The sequence below is a fragment of the Drosophila hydei genome, unplaced genomic scaffold (assembly GCF_003285905.1).
Source record: "Drosophila hydei strain 15085-1641.00,03,60 unplaced genomic scaffold, DhydRS2 tig00008137-arrow-arrow-pilon, whole genome shotgun sequence".
NCBI lineage: Eukaryota > Metazoa > Arthropoda > Insecta > Diptera > Drosophilidae > Drosophila > Drosophila hydei.
The window spans coordinates 1034931-1051604 of NW_022045845.1; the positions used below are offsets into that span (position 1 = coordinate 1034931).

General features: G+C 34.7%; 1 protein-coding gene across 37 annotated transcripts in view; it reads right to left on the minus strand.

Annotated features, from left to right (window-relative positions):
- LOC111593694 (calcium-activated potassium channel slowpoke) overlaps window positions 1-16674 on the minus strand; it is a 50794-nt gene that overhangs the window by 6245 nt on the left and 27875 nt on the right. For 5 of the 37 annotated variants that reach the window (XM_023306617.2, XM_023306610.2, XM_023306603.2 and 2 more), the window contains 11 exons: window positions 14920-15025; window positions 11767-11919; window positions 11548-11703; window positions 11194-11306; window positions 8377-8535; window positions 8234-8310; window positions 4262-4312; window positions 3190-3213; window positions 1861-1935; window positions 836-868; window positions 497-686 (listed from right to left, as the gene is read on the minus strand). In XM_023306617.2, the coding sequence (XP_023162385.1) occupies window positions 497-686; window positions 836-868; window positions 1861-1935; window positions 3190-3213; window positions 4262-4312; window positions 8234-8310; window positions 8377-8535; window positions 11194-11306; window positions 11548-11703; window positions 11767-11919; window positions 14920-15025 (1137 nt within the window). Of the gene's footprint in view, window positions 1-496; window positions 687-835; window positions 869-1860; window positions 1936-3189; window positions 3214-4261; window positions 4313-5372; window positions 5445-7562; window positions 7599-8233; window positions 8311-8376; window positions 8536-9639; window positions 9753-11193; window positions 11307-11547; window positions 11704-11766; window positions 11920-14919; window positions 15026-16674 lie in introns of all 37 variants that reach the window. The other 32 variants (XM_023306632.2, XM_023306634.2, XM_023306631.2 and 29 more) reach the window with 19 other exon arrangements.

Consider the following 16674-nt stretch of genomic DNA (forward strand, 5'->3'; position numbering starts at 1 on the left):
ATGATGATTATGTTGGAGGGTTTGACTTCACCCCCTTTTCTATTAACTGGCCTTGTGGCTCAGCAATGATCAGAAATATAACAATTTGATTACGGCGGTGTGCCGGAGTAGTGCGGGTTTATTCTTCAAACTTCAATGCAAAACTGATTTTTAGCTACATAGAATATTTCACTTAAGCTAAGCCAAAACTCGCATCACACCACAATGTCATGGTCGGCAAGCCGACTCAGCAATCTTAGGCAATAACGGAAACTCTTGCAGTAAACAAAAGTATCTGGTTACCGCCGCTGACCATTGCAGTTATAGCGCGCTGATACAAAGTATGCAGTGTCGCAATTGCGAGGGCTGTTTCTTAACTTACGAAACACGCGATAGCGAGGGTTGGTTATAAACTTATGAAATACCCTATATTAAATGTTATGTGTTAACTTATATATACTGTGTTTGTATATGTGCTCGGATTATGCTAAAGGCTGCCTCAATTCCGGCCACTCACCTGTTGTACTGCGACGGCGATATAACCTGGCCCTCCACCTGGCGGCTTACGTTCACCGTGGGCTTTACCTTGTTCACCTGCTTGCCCGCTGCAGCAGCGGCCGCTGCAGCTGCGGCTGTATTGTTCATGTGATGCATGCCACCTGTGCCGTTGCCAGTTCCGTTCGGGCGTCGCACATTCCGATTGAGTACTGCAAAGACAGAGACAGAGGCAGAGACAGAGAAAGAGAGAGAGGGCAGAAAGAACAGATTAAGTTGAAGCTGAGTGCACCGACCATTGGGTTTTGCTAGGAGCGAGCTGCAGTAAATAGAGTCGAGCTAAATTCTATTTGACACTTACGATTCGTATCTTCTCTGTCACGTGTTATATCACCTGTCGCAGTGGCATTTCGCATTGGCAGTTTGTTAGGTTTTTGTGGGCGGCAACAGTAGCGCGTGTGAGTGAGAGAGAGAGAGAGAGACACAGAGAGTTTGTGTGAAAGAAAGAGAGAGAAAGGCAGTTTAGTATGATTAAAGGCTCTGATACGGCTGGCAGAGTGCAGAGGAAAATTTGATTGAGTCATTTATGATGCATTTCGGTCAAGTTAATCAAGAAAGGTATTTTTGAGCCGCGTGTACGTAGGTAAGCAAGTTAGATACTTTAGCTTGAGGTTTGTTGCTATATTTGATTAAGTCGTATATAGCTGTGATACGTGTGAGTGGAGTCAAGAAATAAATAGTGTATTTAACAAGCGAATAGTATGTATGCAAAACCAAACACAACACACACACACACACACAAATGTTTACAAAAATATAGTGAAATGCTTTAAATAAGTAGACATCAATATCGAATTTAAATAATTTTTAAGAACAAGCTTTTGGTACAATAGAGTTGGCAGTTTCTTGTAGTAGTTGCTGTATATAAACATTTACATTAATTGAAAACATTTTTTTTTTTTTCATTTTTACATTAGCAATAACAATTTCTGTTGAAAACGCAAAACATTGAAATGCTAACCAAAAATATAAAAACGAAACAAAAACAAAAACAAATAGCTAATTATAGAGTTGAATTACTTTCTTAAGTTCTTTTCAGTTTCTTATTTATATTTATTTTAGTTTTTTGCCCTGTTTGGGGATTGGGCGATTTTTTCATAGAGCACAAATGATAAGGCAATGATAAGGCAAATCAGGACATACGAAACAAAAATATATATAAATGAGATATATATGTGTGTGTGTGTAAAAAGTAAACTGTGGGACGATCTGTGAACAAAATAACCTTTCTCTTTCGTGTTCAGATGGACAGACTTATATAGGTATATCATATGTAAAACTGTTTGTGATTTTAGTTCTTATACAAGCTGATATTGAAGACATTACCCGATACAGATCCACGCACATGCACCCGTTTGGGTAGCTCTGGTGGCGTAAATGTGGGTGCAGGATGGTGTTCATCTGTAAGATATTTTTGGTATTGTTATCGCACAGCTTCAGGTAATCAAATTCGTTTTTTTATATTTGTAGTTGTTTTTTTTTTTTGTGTAAAAGACATTGCCTTTTTATGTGAAGCTTAAAATTTTGTTTTTTTTTTTTGCTGTTGTAGGACATCAAATTAGACTTTTGAGGGAATATTGTGTTTGTGTGAACTAAAATTGAAAGAGTTGCGGTTGTACATAAAGCAAGATCACAATATTTTCACAAATCATATGCAAATCAAACGGGCGCGACATTGGGTGTGTGTTCAACCGAAAGTCATAAAAGAAAAGTAAGGAAAATTGATCAAGATGATCTGGGGAATGAATTCAGGCTTCTTTTTATTTTCATTTTTGGAATAGGTACTAAAATATTATACATAATAATAAAGTTGAGTAAAAAGTGCATTTATAATCAAGGCCTTAAAACATGCGAGTAAACATAGAACTAAGAAACTGGAGGCATAATCAATAGACATGTGCACTACACTACGCATAGCAAAAAAAGCAGGCGTTGCATAGTTACAAGTACTTAAGATCTTAAGTGTTACTGTGGCTACAATGAAAGCATATGTTAAACCTTATTTTGATTCTCCATCGGTTGAATTTGACAAAGCATTTAGTTTGACTTTTATGCACTAGAAATCTAACACCCACTCAAAGAACGCTTTCAAGACTTTACTACCTGGAAGTCACACAACTATTGTCTGCACTAATTACACAGCATTTGGATATTGTTTAACACATTCTTAATGGCACTTGGCAGTTTGAGTGTGAAAGTATTAACAAGCTCGCTCCTTAACTGATTAAATTGTGCATTGGCGATTGGCGGTTGGCGATTGGCGATGGGCAGGGCAACTGATGATAATGATCAGCAGTGTTTAATGTTTGTTCTACAGTTGCTTGCTACGCTGTCTCAGTTTATTTCAGTGTAATCGAGACTAACTATTTAATACATAATTTGAATAGTTTTTACATTTTATGTGGAATTTGAAATTTCTTTAACAGAAGAAACTAGTTACAACACAAACAATACTCCAAAATGTTCGAAGAACGAAAGACTTAAATCATACATTAAGAAACGTGCACTGGCACACTAAAAAAACCAAAAACGAAAAGAAAATATATTTAAAAGTTCTAAATGTGAATCCTAATAAATGTTTATGACGAATTCAAATGTGGCTTTAAAACTTATTTTCGAGTATATGAGTTGAAAACTTGAATTAGTTAGACTTACTTGACAACGAGTATTCATCGTCTTCTACACACACACACAGACATATAAATACATAGTACGAGTATTGTAGTAGTAGTAGTAGTAGAAGTAGTAGTAGAAGTTGGTACGAACGAGTACAGATACGATTAGGGGAATATATAGAAGTATGATATGTATACATAAAAAAGAGCAAACCCCAGAGTCAGAAATTTATGTATTTCTTTAATATGTTTTGTACATAAAATGTATTCAAGTGTTGCAGTAGACATATAGTATGATAATGATAGATTGTGTGTACGGCGCCGATGTCAACAAATTGTAAAATCAAAACAAAAATATACATATAGATATACATATATAACATATATATAATTATTTATATATATATATACATATATATAAATAATGTCTTTATGTATAGATCTATACAGAAAGTTTGTACAAAATACGATATATGGATATTTAGAAATAAATGTTTAATGTTTACAAGATTTTAGTATGGAATACATACGAAGATTAAATTTACGAAATTTATGAATTATATTCATGTAATTATTGAATTTTTGTCTTTTTATCTAGCGACTTAACTACACACTCACACACACACTAAGTAGTTAAGGTAAAAATTGATTATGAAAAATACACAATTACGAGAACGAACGAGAAGAAACGATTAGAGGTGTATGTGTGTGTGTGTGTGTGTGTGTTACAGAGTGTGCTTTATACATCCGGTAGACATGTATTGAGTTGAGTGATATGTATTTTCAATATTGGGAAGAAGACTCGACTGTGGACTGTCTGCACTGCTGAGCATAGCAATTTGATGTAAGTTTAGTGAGCGTTTTCGATAAGAGAGGACTTTTTATTTGGTTAGTTTTTTAGTTGGATGTAACAAGTATATGTTGAGTGGCATATTATGTTGAGTCTTAATGTTCTTGTTTCTTTTTCATTAATTTGTTTCGTATGCTTGGGTTACAGTAGAGTAGAGACATGGAGAAGTTATATGTATGTATATAGAGATAGGTAAAGTAATAGAGAGATAGAGCGAGAGAGAGAGAGAGAGAGAGGAGAATAGGGAGAAAGTTATACGTACTTGCACGCCCAACCATTTGTACGGCTCGGACGCCTTTCCGGAAGGTGGCCACTGTTTTGTTTCATGAAAACAGAATTGTATAGGATATGTGTGAATAGGTAAATGATGGTAAGGTAATGATAGTTCGTTTGCTTATTCATTTGGAAATCATAAGTTAATAAATTTTATAAATAAAAACAAAAGTAAATCATTAAATAAAATAAATATGTAAAATAGATATATATATATATAAACATGTCACACTTCACACGTTTTCATTGAACTTTCATTAAATAGTATATGGTATGTAATTCATGATAGTAAGGTATGTATATAGATATCAGCTAGTTATGATTTTTTGATATGAATTTATGCGCGCGACGTTGTAGAATCAAACCAGAAATCGTTGCAAACTAATTAAACTCTATATTGAATGTTATATTTATACTGAGTATATACGATAGAGCGAAACAATAGAGCGACAGAAAGAACAACAAAATGTAATTTAGCACTCGCCAAACTGTCTGTAAGCATTCTGCTTGATTGACCCCTTCTAAGACAACCCCCAGCCAGTTAGGCGGCTCAGCTACTCGTCACTTACACTTTATGCACTGAGAATCCCTTCGAGTTAAGCAAGGCGAGGAGATATATTTGCGGGAGTTCGCATTCAGCAGCTGGGACTTTAGCACAAATACAATGATATAGCATTTACGTATACTATTGAAAAAGGGGTTTATTTTATTTATGCTGATTAATACTGGCAAATTTAAACGTTTTTTTTTATTAATCTGCAAGCGTGTTTATTTATCAAATGTTTTAAGGTTTCTCTTTAAGTTTGATAATTTGATAAATGTTTACTTCACAGTCAAAAGAATTCGATTGACCGAATGTAGAGTGCACTCTTCAAAATCACTTTTAGAAGTATTTTTAGTGGATATATAATATATATATTTTGAAGAGTGCTTTTCTAAATACGATTAGGTAGGCGGTTCAACACTTTAGCAGCAACAAATAAATCATTTTGGCTTTGTATGATATACAAATATAGGCACCAGAACTTGAAACTATTATTGGGACTTATTTTAGTTTTGGTTTTTCTTTTTGGTTTTTGTTTTTAACAATTTAAGCGTACCCTCCATTGTATTCATCACTGATGTGATCCCTTGGTTGACCATCCCTGTCTGCATCATAATCATGCCCACATCTGTAAGACGGTTACGGTTTTGATATTCTTATATACAAGTAAGAGGACCACATATCACATACACACACACGAATCTAACTATACTTAAGACTAGGCATTTTAATCATTAAACAGGTATACGAGTGTGTGAAGCATCACGTATTCCAGTTAAGTGCGATTAACTATGTTTTAAGCCAGACGCAGGCAACGCATAAACTGGAAACTTACTAACTACTTGAGAACATTGATGCTAGTTATAGATACATAATACGCATTTCCTTATGCATATATAAGTATATATATACTATGTATATATATACATATATAGAGGAAGAGAGCGAGAGAGAGAGAGATTTATATTCAGTATACTACATAGAAATATATTAAACTTTAATTTGAGTCACGTGACTCAGGTTAAGTGATGGAGCGCGCGCTTAATGGATATGCTAATGTCGTTCTTGTATCCGAGATACAAGTCTTTAATTAATTATTTACACTGTTGTTAATTGAAAAGGATATCTACGCTCATGTATTTATTTACAATTATATATTATATATAGATGGGTTATTGTTTCTGGGGGGTGGGGGAGGTTAGTGCCACGCCAAGTAGATAAGGAACTTAAAACTTAAACATAAATATTTATAGACTTCAAGTGGTGGCAGCATTTGGATAACTTATTGCTACTACATAGTAAAAAGGACTGTATTTGTATATAATTGAGTTGAAATTAGGTACATTTCGTTAGTAACGCAATTGTAAATCAGAGCTGCAAAGGTGAGTCAAAAATATTTATTTAAAAGTAGAGTTTCAAGGTTCTTGAATCAGTGACAGTGTAATATAAAGTCTTAATTAGTATTTGTGCTCGGTTTCATGCACTTTTTGAATTTGATTTCGTTTCATCAAACACATATATAAGGAAGGTAATAAAATCAAAATGAGGAGAGCAAAAGTTGACTTAAAGAGACAGCCAGAGAGAGAGAGAGAGAGAGGTAGAGAGAGAGAGAAAATGAGAGAGACAGCCAGGGATAAGGGCGAGAAATGTTAAAATATTAAATGTGCACTTCGAATATAGGTATCAAATATATACTTAGAGAAACTCTCGCCATCAAGTTGGATCTTTTACTAAAAGCATTTCGAGTTTTTCGTTCAACATAGTTTAAAAAATGCATAAAAATGCATGTTTATGCTTTCCATGCAGAAAAGAATATTATAATTGTTTTTAAGCAATGTATTCTGGCCGACGACTTGAAAGTCGAGCTCCAAAGCGGACCACAAATTAAAAGAAATTATATAGATATATATCTCTCAGATTTACTAGTCAAAATAAGTTGAAATGATTGCAGATCTGTGGCAGAGTACATGTTGGTAATAGTTAAATCCAAAAACATGGGTTGCATATTGCACAAACATATTTACAGCTGAGGGGAAGCCATCAGAAAACGTATGTATGTATATACTGGAGTGTAGGTGTGTAGTAGGAGTAGTCTGTGTGTATATATATATGTGGTGCATCCAATGCAGCTGGATGCACATTGTAGTGTGTTCGATTATATACGAGAAGAGGCGCATATCATTTGTAATTAAAGAAAACAAAGTGACCAAAAATTAACTGCACATATCCAAAGGTACGGGACGGGACGTTATTGTTCATTAAATGTATGTTAATGTTTGCGGTGAGTTTCTTGGAGAGGGACAAATCATGGCTGCACACTCTTAACGTGCTGAAACTAATTTTTGCACAGTTTACTATCCAAATAAATATTTCAAAAAAGTATGTCAAAAAATAGAACAAAAGTATTGAGTGTGTACCTGAAAAGGAGGAAGTGAGGTGCGCTAAATATGTATTAAGAATAATTAAGGATTTGAAAAAGAGGTTTTGAAAAAATGTATGTCAAAGATAGTTAGGATTTGGTTTTGTTATATTTTATATTGTTAACATATTTGTTGTATTTAACGTACAATACAAACAAAATGAAATTTGAAATTTGCGTACTTGAAACAAAGTTGAAATTTAGGGGTAAAACTTGGGTGGTTGTGGCATTGGTCATTTGTTGTATTGTAGAATTATGTTAGTGTTTGTGGGTAGGTTGATTTGATTTTTGGGATTAGCATTAACGTGTTGAACAATTTAGATTTACCTAAGTCGTCAAATTTGCTCCTCGGCTGAACAGTCACTGTGGGACAAAGTTATGACAGTTATTTGTATTATTATGTATTGCATTTCATTTGATATCTGCTCTTCGCATCGTATGTGCATATATTTGGCATATGCACACACACGCTTTATACGTACACACATACATACATATAGGGGTACGTATGTAAGTATGTTGACTTGATTTTGTTAGCTAGGGTTTGTGTCTATGTCGTTGCTGTTGTTGTTCGAAGGGCCCACAAACTGATATAGAATTGTGGTTTAAAAGATTTTATAATAAGATAGATCTTTTTTGGATAAAGTAGATAGTAGTTATACATAGATACCAGTACGTGCTGTGGGATCGATCATTAAGGTTCATCATATATTTAAATACATGTGTGTAAGATATAAATATTGAGAACGTGAATTTACTTCACACTGCTTAACTATAAAGTGAGCCTGAACCTAAGGAAAAAACTTAGAGCTATTTAATTTGCCTTTACTTAGAGTTTACTTTAATTTTAGCTGTTCACGCAGCTCTCGACAAAATTAGGTAAATAAATAAAAAAAAAGAAATACAAGAAGTAAATTGAAACAAATGAAACCCAAAGACATACATAGACATAAATACTGTCTTATCGAGTCAATAGAATGGTACAAAGGTATGCTTACAGTTTTTGCACTTGCACTTCTTGATGAGGGTCTCATCCTTGATGTCCTCGTGGCAAGCCTTGCAGTAGAACCACGCACTATAACCAGAGATCAATTGGCTGTAGAAGAAGCAGAGTGGACAGAGTATAGGATATGGGACTTACCGCTTGACCTCATCGGCGCTTTGTGCTATGAAAAAGCCCTGCGTGTTTGCCTGAATCTTGGCGCCACGCGGATTTATGGATATTTTACTGTCTGCACCCTCCTCGGCGCCTTTGATCTCGATAGCAAGCAGCAGCAGCTTGAGCTTGGAGAAACACAGTCTACAAGCAGCGGAAGAGACGGTTGAATTGTGTTATTCCAGGGCCGAGTCAAAGGAGTCAAATCGAACATTTAAGTATACTTAATTAAGCTTAGTAAATATCACTACACTATAGTGTGTAGCTAAACCTTATTGAACTGAGCATGCATTCTGTGTGTATGTGCGTTCAAAGCGTACACTGTAAAAATCTATTTGCACTTCATACGAAACCACATGCTAGACAAAATGCGTACAAAATTCGACAACAGAAAAAGTTGATTAAAAAGAGCTATAATTTAATATTTATATTAAATCGATATAATCCACTTGGTTGCTGTGCTTTTTGCGGGTATACAGCGCGTGGATGGAGCCGAGCTAAATGTGTTGCAAAAAGGAGAAAACGATATGCTCATGCCAAAAGGGGGAGTTTCGTGGATGGGTAATTGACAGTTGATAATTCATAATTGATAATTGATCTGGTGCCGTAAAGCTTGTATATTTTAGAGGTATTGAGATATGTACATATGTATTCATATGTATGTCATGTAGTATGTTGTATATGCGATTTGCTGGCATCTTATCGGTAATCGGGGCTTGAACGGGGACTAATCGGAGCGGAACGGAACGGAGCGGAGCGGAGATGGTAACAAGCGAGCGGTGTCTAGATAAATATGTTGCTCTAAACTTTTGTTCATACTTTGTGGCTGGTTACTATTTTATGCGAACGGATGCAATGCGGTTGTTAATCCAAAAACCAAATCATATATAAAATGTTAAATATACAAGAAGAAGGAGATCAATCTCTGATCTATTCATACTGGTATATAGAACTTGGTAATTAAAATGATGGGGTACGAGTAAGTAGTAGTAAGTAAGTACTTAGTATTTAGGGGACAAAAGGTAGTTTGTTACAATTAAGTACGTAATAGAATAGGAACAAATCAAACAAAACAGAATTCGGAACAAAGTCTGACAAATGATATAAATAAAATTCTTAATTCAAAATATTATACAAGAAAAAGTATTTTTTATACAGTTGCTTCTTTAAGAACATTATTATTTTTTTTAGTTTTTAGTTTTTGTTTTGTAAATTTTGTTTTGCTAATTTCTCATTTTGGAGTCTTACTCGCTGGCTTGTGGGAATGTCATGCCGGTAAATGAAGGTGATAGAGTTTCGGTGTACATCTCACACCCTGTACCTTGAAGATAATCATTTTGCCAGGCCTGTGTGTCTGGTGACTGAAAGTTAGAAAATGGTTTTGTTGTGGTTTGGATTTAGTAAGTTCGCTAATGTAACTACGTGGCGAATGTTTGTTTCTTGTTATTGTTTTTGTTCTTGTTCTGGTTCTTGTTCTTGTTCTGGTTCTGGTTCTGGTTCTTATTCTTGTCGTAGTTGTATTCACTTGAGTGGAGTTGAGAATTATTTGTATTATTGGCTCATTATGCGCATAGGTATCGTTCAGGACAGGGGCATAGTGTGGCTGGTTGGGCCGCTTAATGGCGCAGAGTTTCCATTTTGTTTTGGTACACAGACACGGGCACACTTCTATTATAGCTAAGCAGTGTATGCGTAGGTGTGTATGTGTGTGTATATTGGTGTGGAGGTGTAGGCGTGTTTTGGGGTAACATTTGCTTGTCAGGCTTTGATCTAGCTTAAGCATTAGCTTTGGCATACTTCTCATATCAGCTTATCAGGAAACTTTACACGCGCTCCTAGCTTAACAGCTTTACCATAAACGCATAGGTTTAGCATTAACCACTTTTACTTTGGAAAGAGAGAGTTCCAACCAAAAAACGAATGGAAACAAAATTCATATTAAATAAGCAAAAGACAAACAAAAGACAAAAACCATAAATAAATATCGAACATCAACTTAAATGCTGCACGCTGCATACTTGGGCTCTGCATCTAGAGAGCACAGCTCACAAAGATACCATACAATTAGCGTTTTACAATGCTCTCGATTTCGTAGTGTGTGTGGGCGTGTGTGTGAGAGTATATGTGATCTTGTGTCTATGTGTGTGTGGCTTATCATTTGGCTGTATTTTCCTAAAATGCAAAGAGCTCTGCTGCGAACGTATTTGAAAACGAAAAGAATATTCAGCAAAGGATATTATTTGTATTTGCAAACATTGAAGGCTTTTCAACATTGAAAACATTAAGTACACAAAGAATTAGCATAAAACACCGACTAATTTTTCACAGTGTACTTCGATGTGTATCTCTGTGGGTGTGTATGTTTGTGTGATTGTGTGTGTGTGTCTTAAGTATCTTTGAAAATAAATAAATATTTAACACCATAGACAGGCAATTTTACATATTTCTCCAGACATTGGCATCAATGAAAACATTTCTGAAGATCACAATATTTAAAGTCTTTGAAAATCAAAACAGACAAAGTAAAAAAGTTTACAACATCAATTAGAACTGATCAACAGATAATAAAAGCTGAGTGTAAGTGTATATGTGTGTATTTTGTATTTTGTATTGTATATTGTTTTTGTTTTTGTTTCTTGTTTGTTTTTGGTTTTGTTTTTGTTTTTGTTTGGTACGATATTTGTCAACGCTGCACGATTAACAAGTACATAGTTGAATAGTAGGTAGATAGTATAATAGATACGATACGATACGAATATGTTTATAGCATATAGAAATTGGACTGCCCGCTGCGCAACTTACTCAGTGGCCTGAGCAAATGGTATTCCAATAAATGTGGGACTCAATGTTTCTGTGTACATTTCCATGCCAGTGCCGCGCAGGTAATCATTAGTCCAAGATTGCATTTCTGGCGACTATGGGGTTAAAGACGTACATACATAATATAGAATTGATATTTTATTTGATTGGCCGTCTGATGTGGACAGCCCCTTCGTCACTTCTCTTCACTTCTCATCACCACTTCACTGCATAAAGCAATCATTTTTGCTCGCCTGCTTTCTGGATCTGAATACACCCCAGTTGTGTGCTTGTGTCTGGTATATTGTTAGGAGTAGCCGTCGTGTGCCAAGGTGTGGACCTTGGCAATATACTTACCGTCTTGAAAGAACGCATGGCAAACAGATTGGCCATCATTGTGGAAAAGCCGGGCGCTAAACAGCTCTGCGCTATGAAACCCAACTTCAGCTCGGCCAGGCAAATGACATCGTCACCTTGTTTCCAGTCCCACGATGGGATGTTCAGCAAGTACGCCTGCAAATCATGGGGAATCAATAGAGCTTACGCGTGGGCGAGTGACTTGCATTGGTCTCTTACCTTATTGTGGTATTGCATCAACTGTATGATGACACGTATGTCATCGCTGTAGTTCTTAATCGAAATGACTCTCATTATGTTGGCAGCATCTTCTGCGTCGGGATCTTGGCAATATTTGTTAGCTAGCACCAGGCAGGCGTCGGCTTCGTGTACCTTTGGCGGGATATATCGTGAATTAGCAATAGTTCAGGTATTACCTTGCATATACATATGTTCATATTAGTCATTTGTCTATGTCTCTGTCATAGCCAAGCACAGCTATAGACTTTGTTTCTTGTTTATTGTAAGTAAGTAGTACATTGTATGTTTTGTTAGGTATAGTTGGGTGTTGTTAGGTGATTGTGATCGCTTCAGGTGTCACGTTAACATGTTTGTCGGACGTTAGTAAGCGGTTAACACGTACATTGGCTGCACAGCTACGTATAGTACAGGTTGAAGTAGTTGAAGTGTCACAAGTGAAGTGTTTGCTTAATTTTCTCTATAGTATATGATATATTGGGCACAATTGGACTATGCCTGTTTGTCTTGCATACACATCAAGTAGTTAATTGGCTTTGATAAGCTTTGGCAACAACCGGCGATAGGGAGACAGTAAGCAGTTATTCAATTTGTTATTGTGTTAGGTGAGTTGCTGTTTTCTTTTATTTTGTTTTTGGTTTTATTCAACTTCCAGTTCAAAGGTGACAACAACAATAATCACAACTCAAAAAGCGAACGCTCGGTGCATGGGTGGAAAGTAGAGGTTACAGAGAACTTGCATCGTTCAGAGTGTTTTTTGTTTGTAATTAAAACTAAAGATCAAAGCAATGTACAAACTAAAGAGCCAAACTCAAATGGCCTTTACACATAAGATTATATATGTACACTTATTCAGATTATTTATAGTTCTTGCAGCATGCAATGTGTTTAAACTACGGATGTTCGACTAGCAACAGAGGAGAAGAGAGGCAGCAGTTGACCATGCAATTGGCTAAACTACAACAAAAGTTATGCGAACATGCAATTAAACAAGCTTCGATTGGTAACAGACGTATTCAGCTTCCAGTGTGAACTGCATACATCTGTGATATCTTCAATTGGAAGTTTATCTGAAGCATATTCTTAGCGCCTGCTGGCCAAACACGAATATTAACGCAACTAACGTATGCAATTACTTTCTTAAATTAGCTACAACATTTAAAGCAGACAATAAATAATACGGTTGAACTTACTAAAATTAATTAATATTATATTTCGTACATATATTGATAATGCTTTTTTCTTATACTCGTTCACGAACGGAGAGAAGTATATTAGTTTCTTGAAATGTCCTCCAGATGTACCCGTATGAGTTCTTACGATAAACGAATTCTGCTTGAAAATCTAAATCTTTTGCAGTATTGATTTCCTATATTTAAAATATAGATAAACTCGCGTATCTTTTGGGGCGTGGCATATTGGACAAAACTATACATTCAATACTTTAGCAGCTAAAATCATAAGTGAGTTTGGTGATTGTCATTAAAAATGGACCAAAAGTTGAAATAATAATCTGTATCTTTCACAGCTCTATAGTTAGGATCACCAACTCTGGAAAGTAGATCATAGAAGCATAGAAATTATATTAATTGCCAAAAAACGATTCTTGAATAGCTTTAGATGTTAGTGAGCCGTGAATGAGTATCACGCAGTCGGTAATGCCTGACTGCAATATTCTTACTTGTTTTTTTTCCCTCGGTCTGCTGGTTCAATGAATTAATACTATGTTTTCATTACGTTTTACTAATATTTATTTTTCATTGATCATATACCTGACTCAACAGTAAATACTTTTAACAATACACAAAAGGAAAGATGATATATTTTACAGTGTAGCTTATCGTTATGGAATCACAGTTAAATTATTATTGATCTCTTTTTATACCATTACTTGACTGGGCAAAGCGACTTCTTCAATGTCATAGGAAAAATAAATTGCCGGCAATATTTATTATAATGTGCGAACTTATTCTCAGTGTTAAGATATGCCCTCTCTTGCTTGCCTTTCGATCATCTAACGATCAGTCGATTGTAATGCTTAGGCACTGTAAAAATATCGATCGGAAAATTAGAGTTCGTAGAAGAACACTTCCAGAAGAAACTCGCTCTAGCTTGATATCTTAACAGAATTCAGAGTTAATCTATAACATTATTGAAATAAAATACAAATAGTTTTCACCTGCCTGGTCTGTCTTAAGATGAGTTCTCTGCAACTACATACAGGTGTATACATGTCATTTAAATACATTTCGTTTTTATATCTAACCAGACCGAATGCCATCATCCGGTAATAAGGTTTGTACATTATGTTAAAATACTTAAGAATTGCATATTTGTACCGTTATATATGCAATAGTTTACTTAGCACATACATACATACATATTTAATAAGTTAAAAATTAACATATTGAAAATGTTTTTAGTTCGGAAATGAATGCGGCTTAAGCTAACAATGAACACGATTAATGTTTGCATACACAATAACGTCCAATAATTTACAGTGTATCCGAGTGTGGGTGTGTGGTATCGTGGGTGTATGTCGGATATTGAACGTGTTTAGTGTAGTTTACAAATGTACACACATAAGTCGGTACTCTACTGCTGCTGCAGATTCTAATACATTGCAATTTACCAACGTTTACGGTAGATATGTATTGATGAAAGTCTGCGCACTCTTGATGTACACAGACCTAAGCCACAATTATGAACAATGAGCTGACATTACATACATACATAAAATATTACATTGATACATATTGGGTATGCGATAATTGTTACACACACACATCTACACACATATATATATGCATATATACATCCATATATATATATAAAGTATTATATACATATATTGAGATACCTATATATATACGCATGTAAGCAGCTTAGTACAAGTGTTTGATAGTTCGGTATGGTAAGTATGTATTTATGTTAAGTATGTTAATACGAAGTTAATTGTCTTGGTTTGGTTAGGTTTGGTTTGGTTTGGTTTGGTTTGGTTTGGCTTGGTTTGGTTTGGCTTGGCAACACGCACAATAAAAATGAAAAAGAAAAAAGAAACAACAACAAAACGAAAATGTTAAGTAAATTAACCAACGAACATAGAGAAACATATAAAATAAAAAATTGTTTTACCTTAACCCTTTGCAGATCAATCGGATTCATAATGGTTCCTTGGAAGAACTCCACGGTGGTAAAATGACGTTTGAACAAACCCTCAAGTTCCAAATCGGGTGGTTTACTTATTTTTTGTTTTTGGTTATTAAGTTTTGGACGTAAATATATATGTGTGTATATATATTTATATGATTTTTTTGAAAAGAATAGTACAAAGTTTTTTTGAGTTGTTTTGTGTTATTTTCAAGTTCCAATTTACACAGTTTTGGCATAGAATTGGATTGTATTAAAACCAAAAGATTTTCGTGTGTGTGTGTGTGTTGTGTGAGAACACAAGTAATACACATTGTTTAATAATTGTGCAATTGGAGTATGCGAATGACGAAAGAATAGGAAATGAAAAAGAAAACATAAACGAAATTAAAATCTCTGGTCCAAAAATTAAGTGTGCGTTGGCGAATGGTCTATGAATTTGCCACAAATAATCCTCAATACATTTAGAACTAAATTAAAATATACTAAAGGTAAATTAAAAGTTACTTTTATAGTTTATGTAAATATATTCATTTATGTACAAAAGTAAAAGGTTTCGTTTTGGTTTACAGTTATCTTCAACTCTTAAGTTGCCTTAAATTATCTAATTCATAAGCTAATCTTATCTAAAGTAGAAGCTGATATAACTAATAAAAATACATACATATCTACATATGTATAACACACAGATTTTTGGCTGTCCGAGTGCTACAAATATGTCGATATGAAAACTTAAATCTAGTTCGAAGTTGAAGAAAAAACTTTATTTTAAAAGTATAAAGTGCTGCGAATCAAAAACAAAATATATATATTTAAAAATATTAAGTCTTATGCTAAGCAAAATGTAAACATATATATATATATATATATATATAAAATATATACATATATATATATATATTCATATACTTGATCTATGTTAATAGTTATTAAATAATAGAATAGAAAATTCAAACTTCAATTAAATTTCAGCTAAAAGGACATTCCATTGAGCAGGTTATTAGTATTACTTAATGCCAACGTGAACAAATCGAAAACATTACTAATTATATATGTAGTTATTGAAGGAATCGGAAAAGAGTGAAATGAAAGTGGTTTACATAAAAACTATGGCAGGGCATATTCCTTTAAAGAATTTTTGGCAAATTTCCATAAACGCAAGAGAAAACATAATGGAAAATAAATATCGTATTTACTATATTTGCAAAAGCTTCAACTCGATACAACTGACTGAGATATTTGCAGCATCCGCGTTGGATCATCCTTGCAAGTATCTTACACGTGTAAAGTGAGCAGGAAACAGGAAACAAAAACAGAAAAGAAGAACAAATCTCTAAGAAAAGTTGCAAGAAATTAAAGTGAGAACGAGCAGATTTTGAGAGTTCGGGCTGTGGCAGTGGCTGTGACTGTGGCTGTGGCTATGGGCTATCAGAAGCCCAGCCAGTTAAGGCAGGCTAAAGACTAAGGCTAAGGGACTTGAGGTGGGCATATTTATGTGAAAGGCAATTTGCATTTTGCTGTCAGCCGAACGCTGTTTATACACTATGTTATTGATATGTGGTCGAGCTAATACCTATGTACAAACAGACAGGAATGGCAGAGCACCTTTTGCTCGGCCTAACGCTGATTGGACTTGACTGATCAGTTTTTTCAGTATATTTGTATTTAGTGTAATCTGTTTGTATATGTGATTGTGTCGCGTGGACGTGGGCGTGTCTCTGTGTCTGTGTGTGTGTGTTT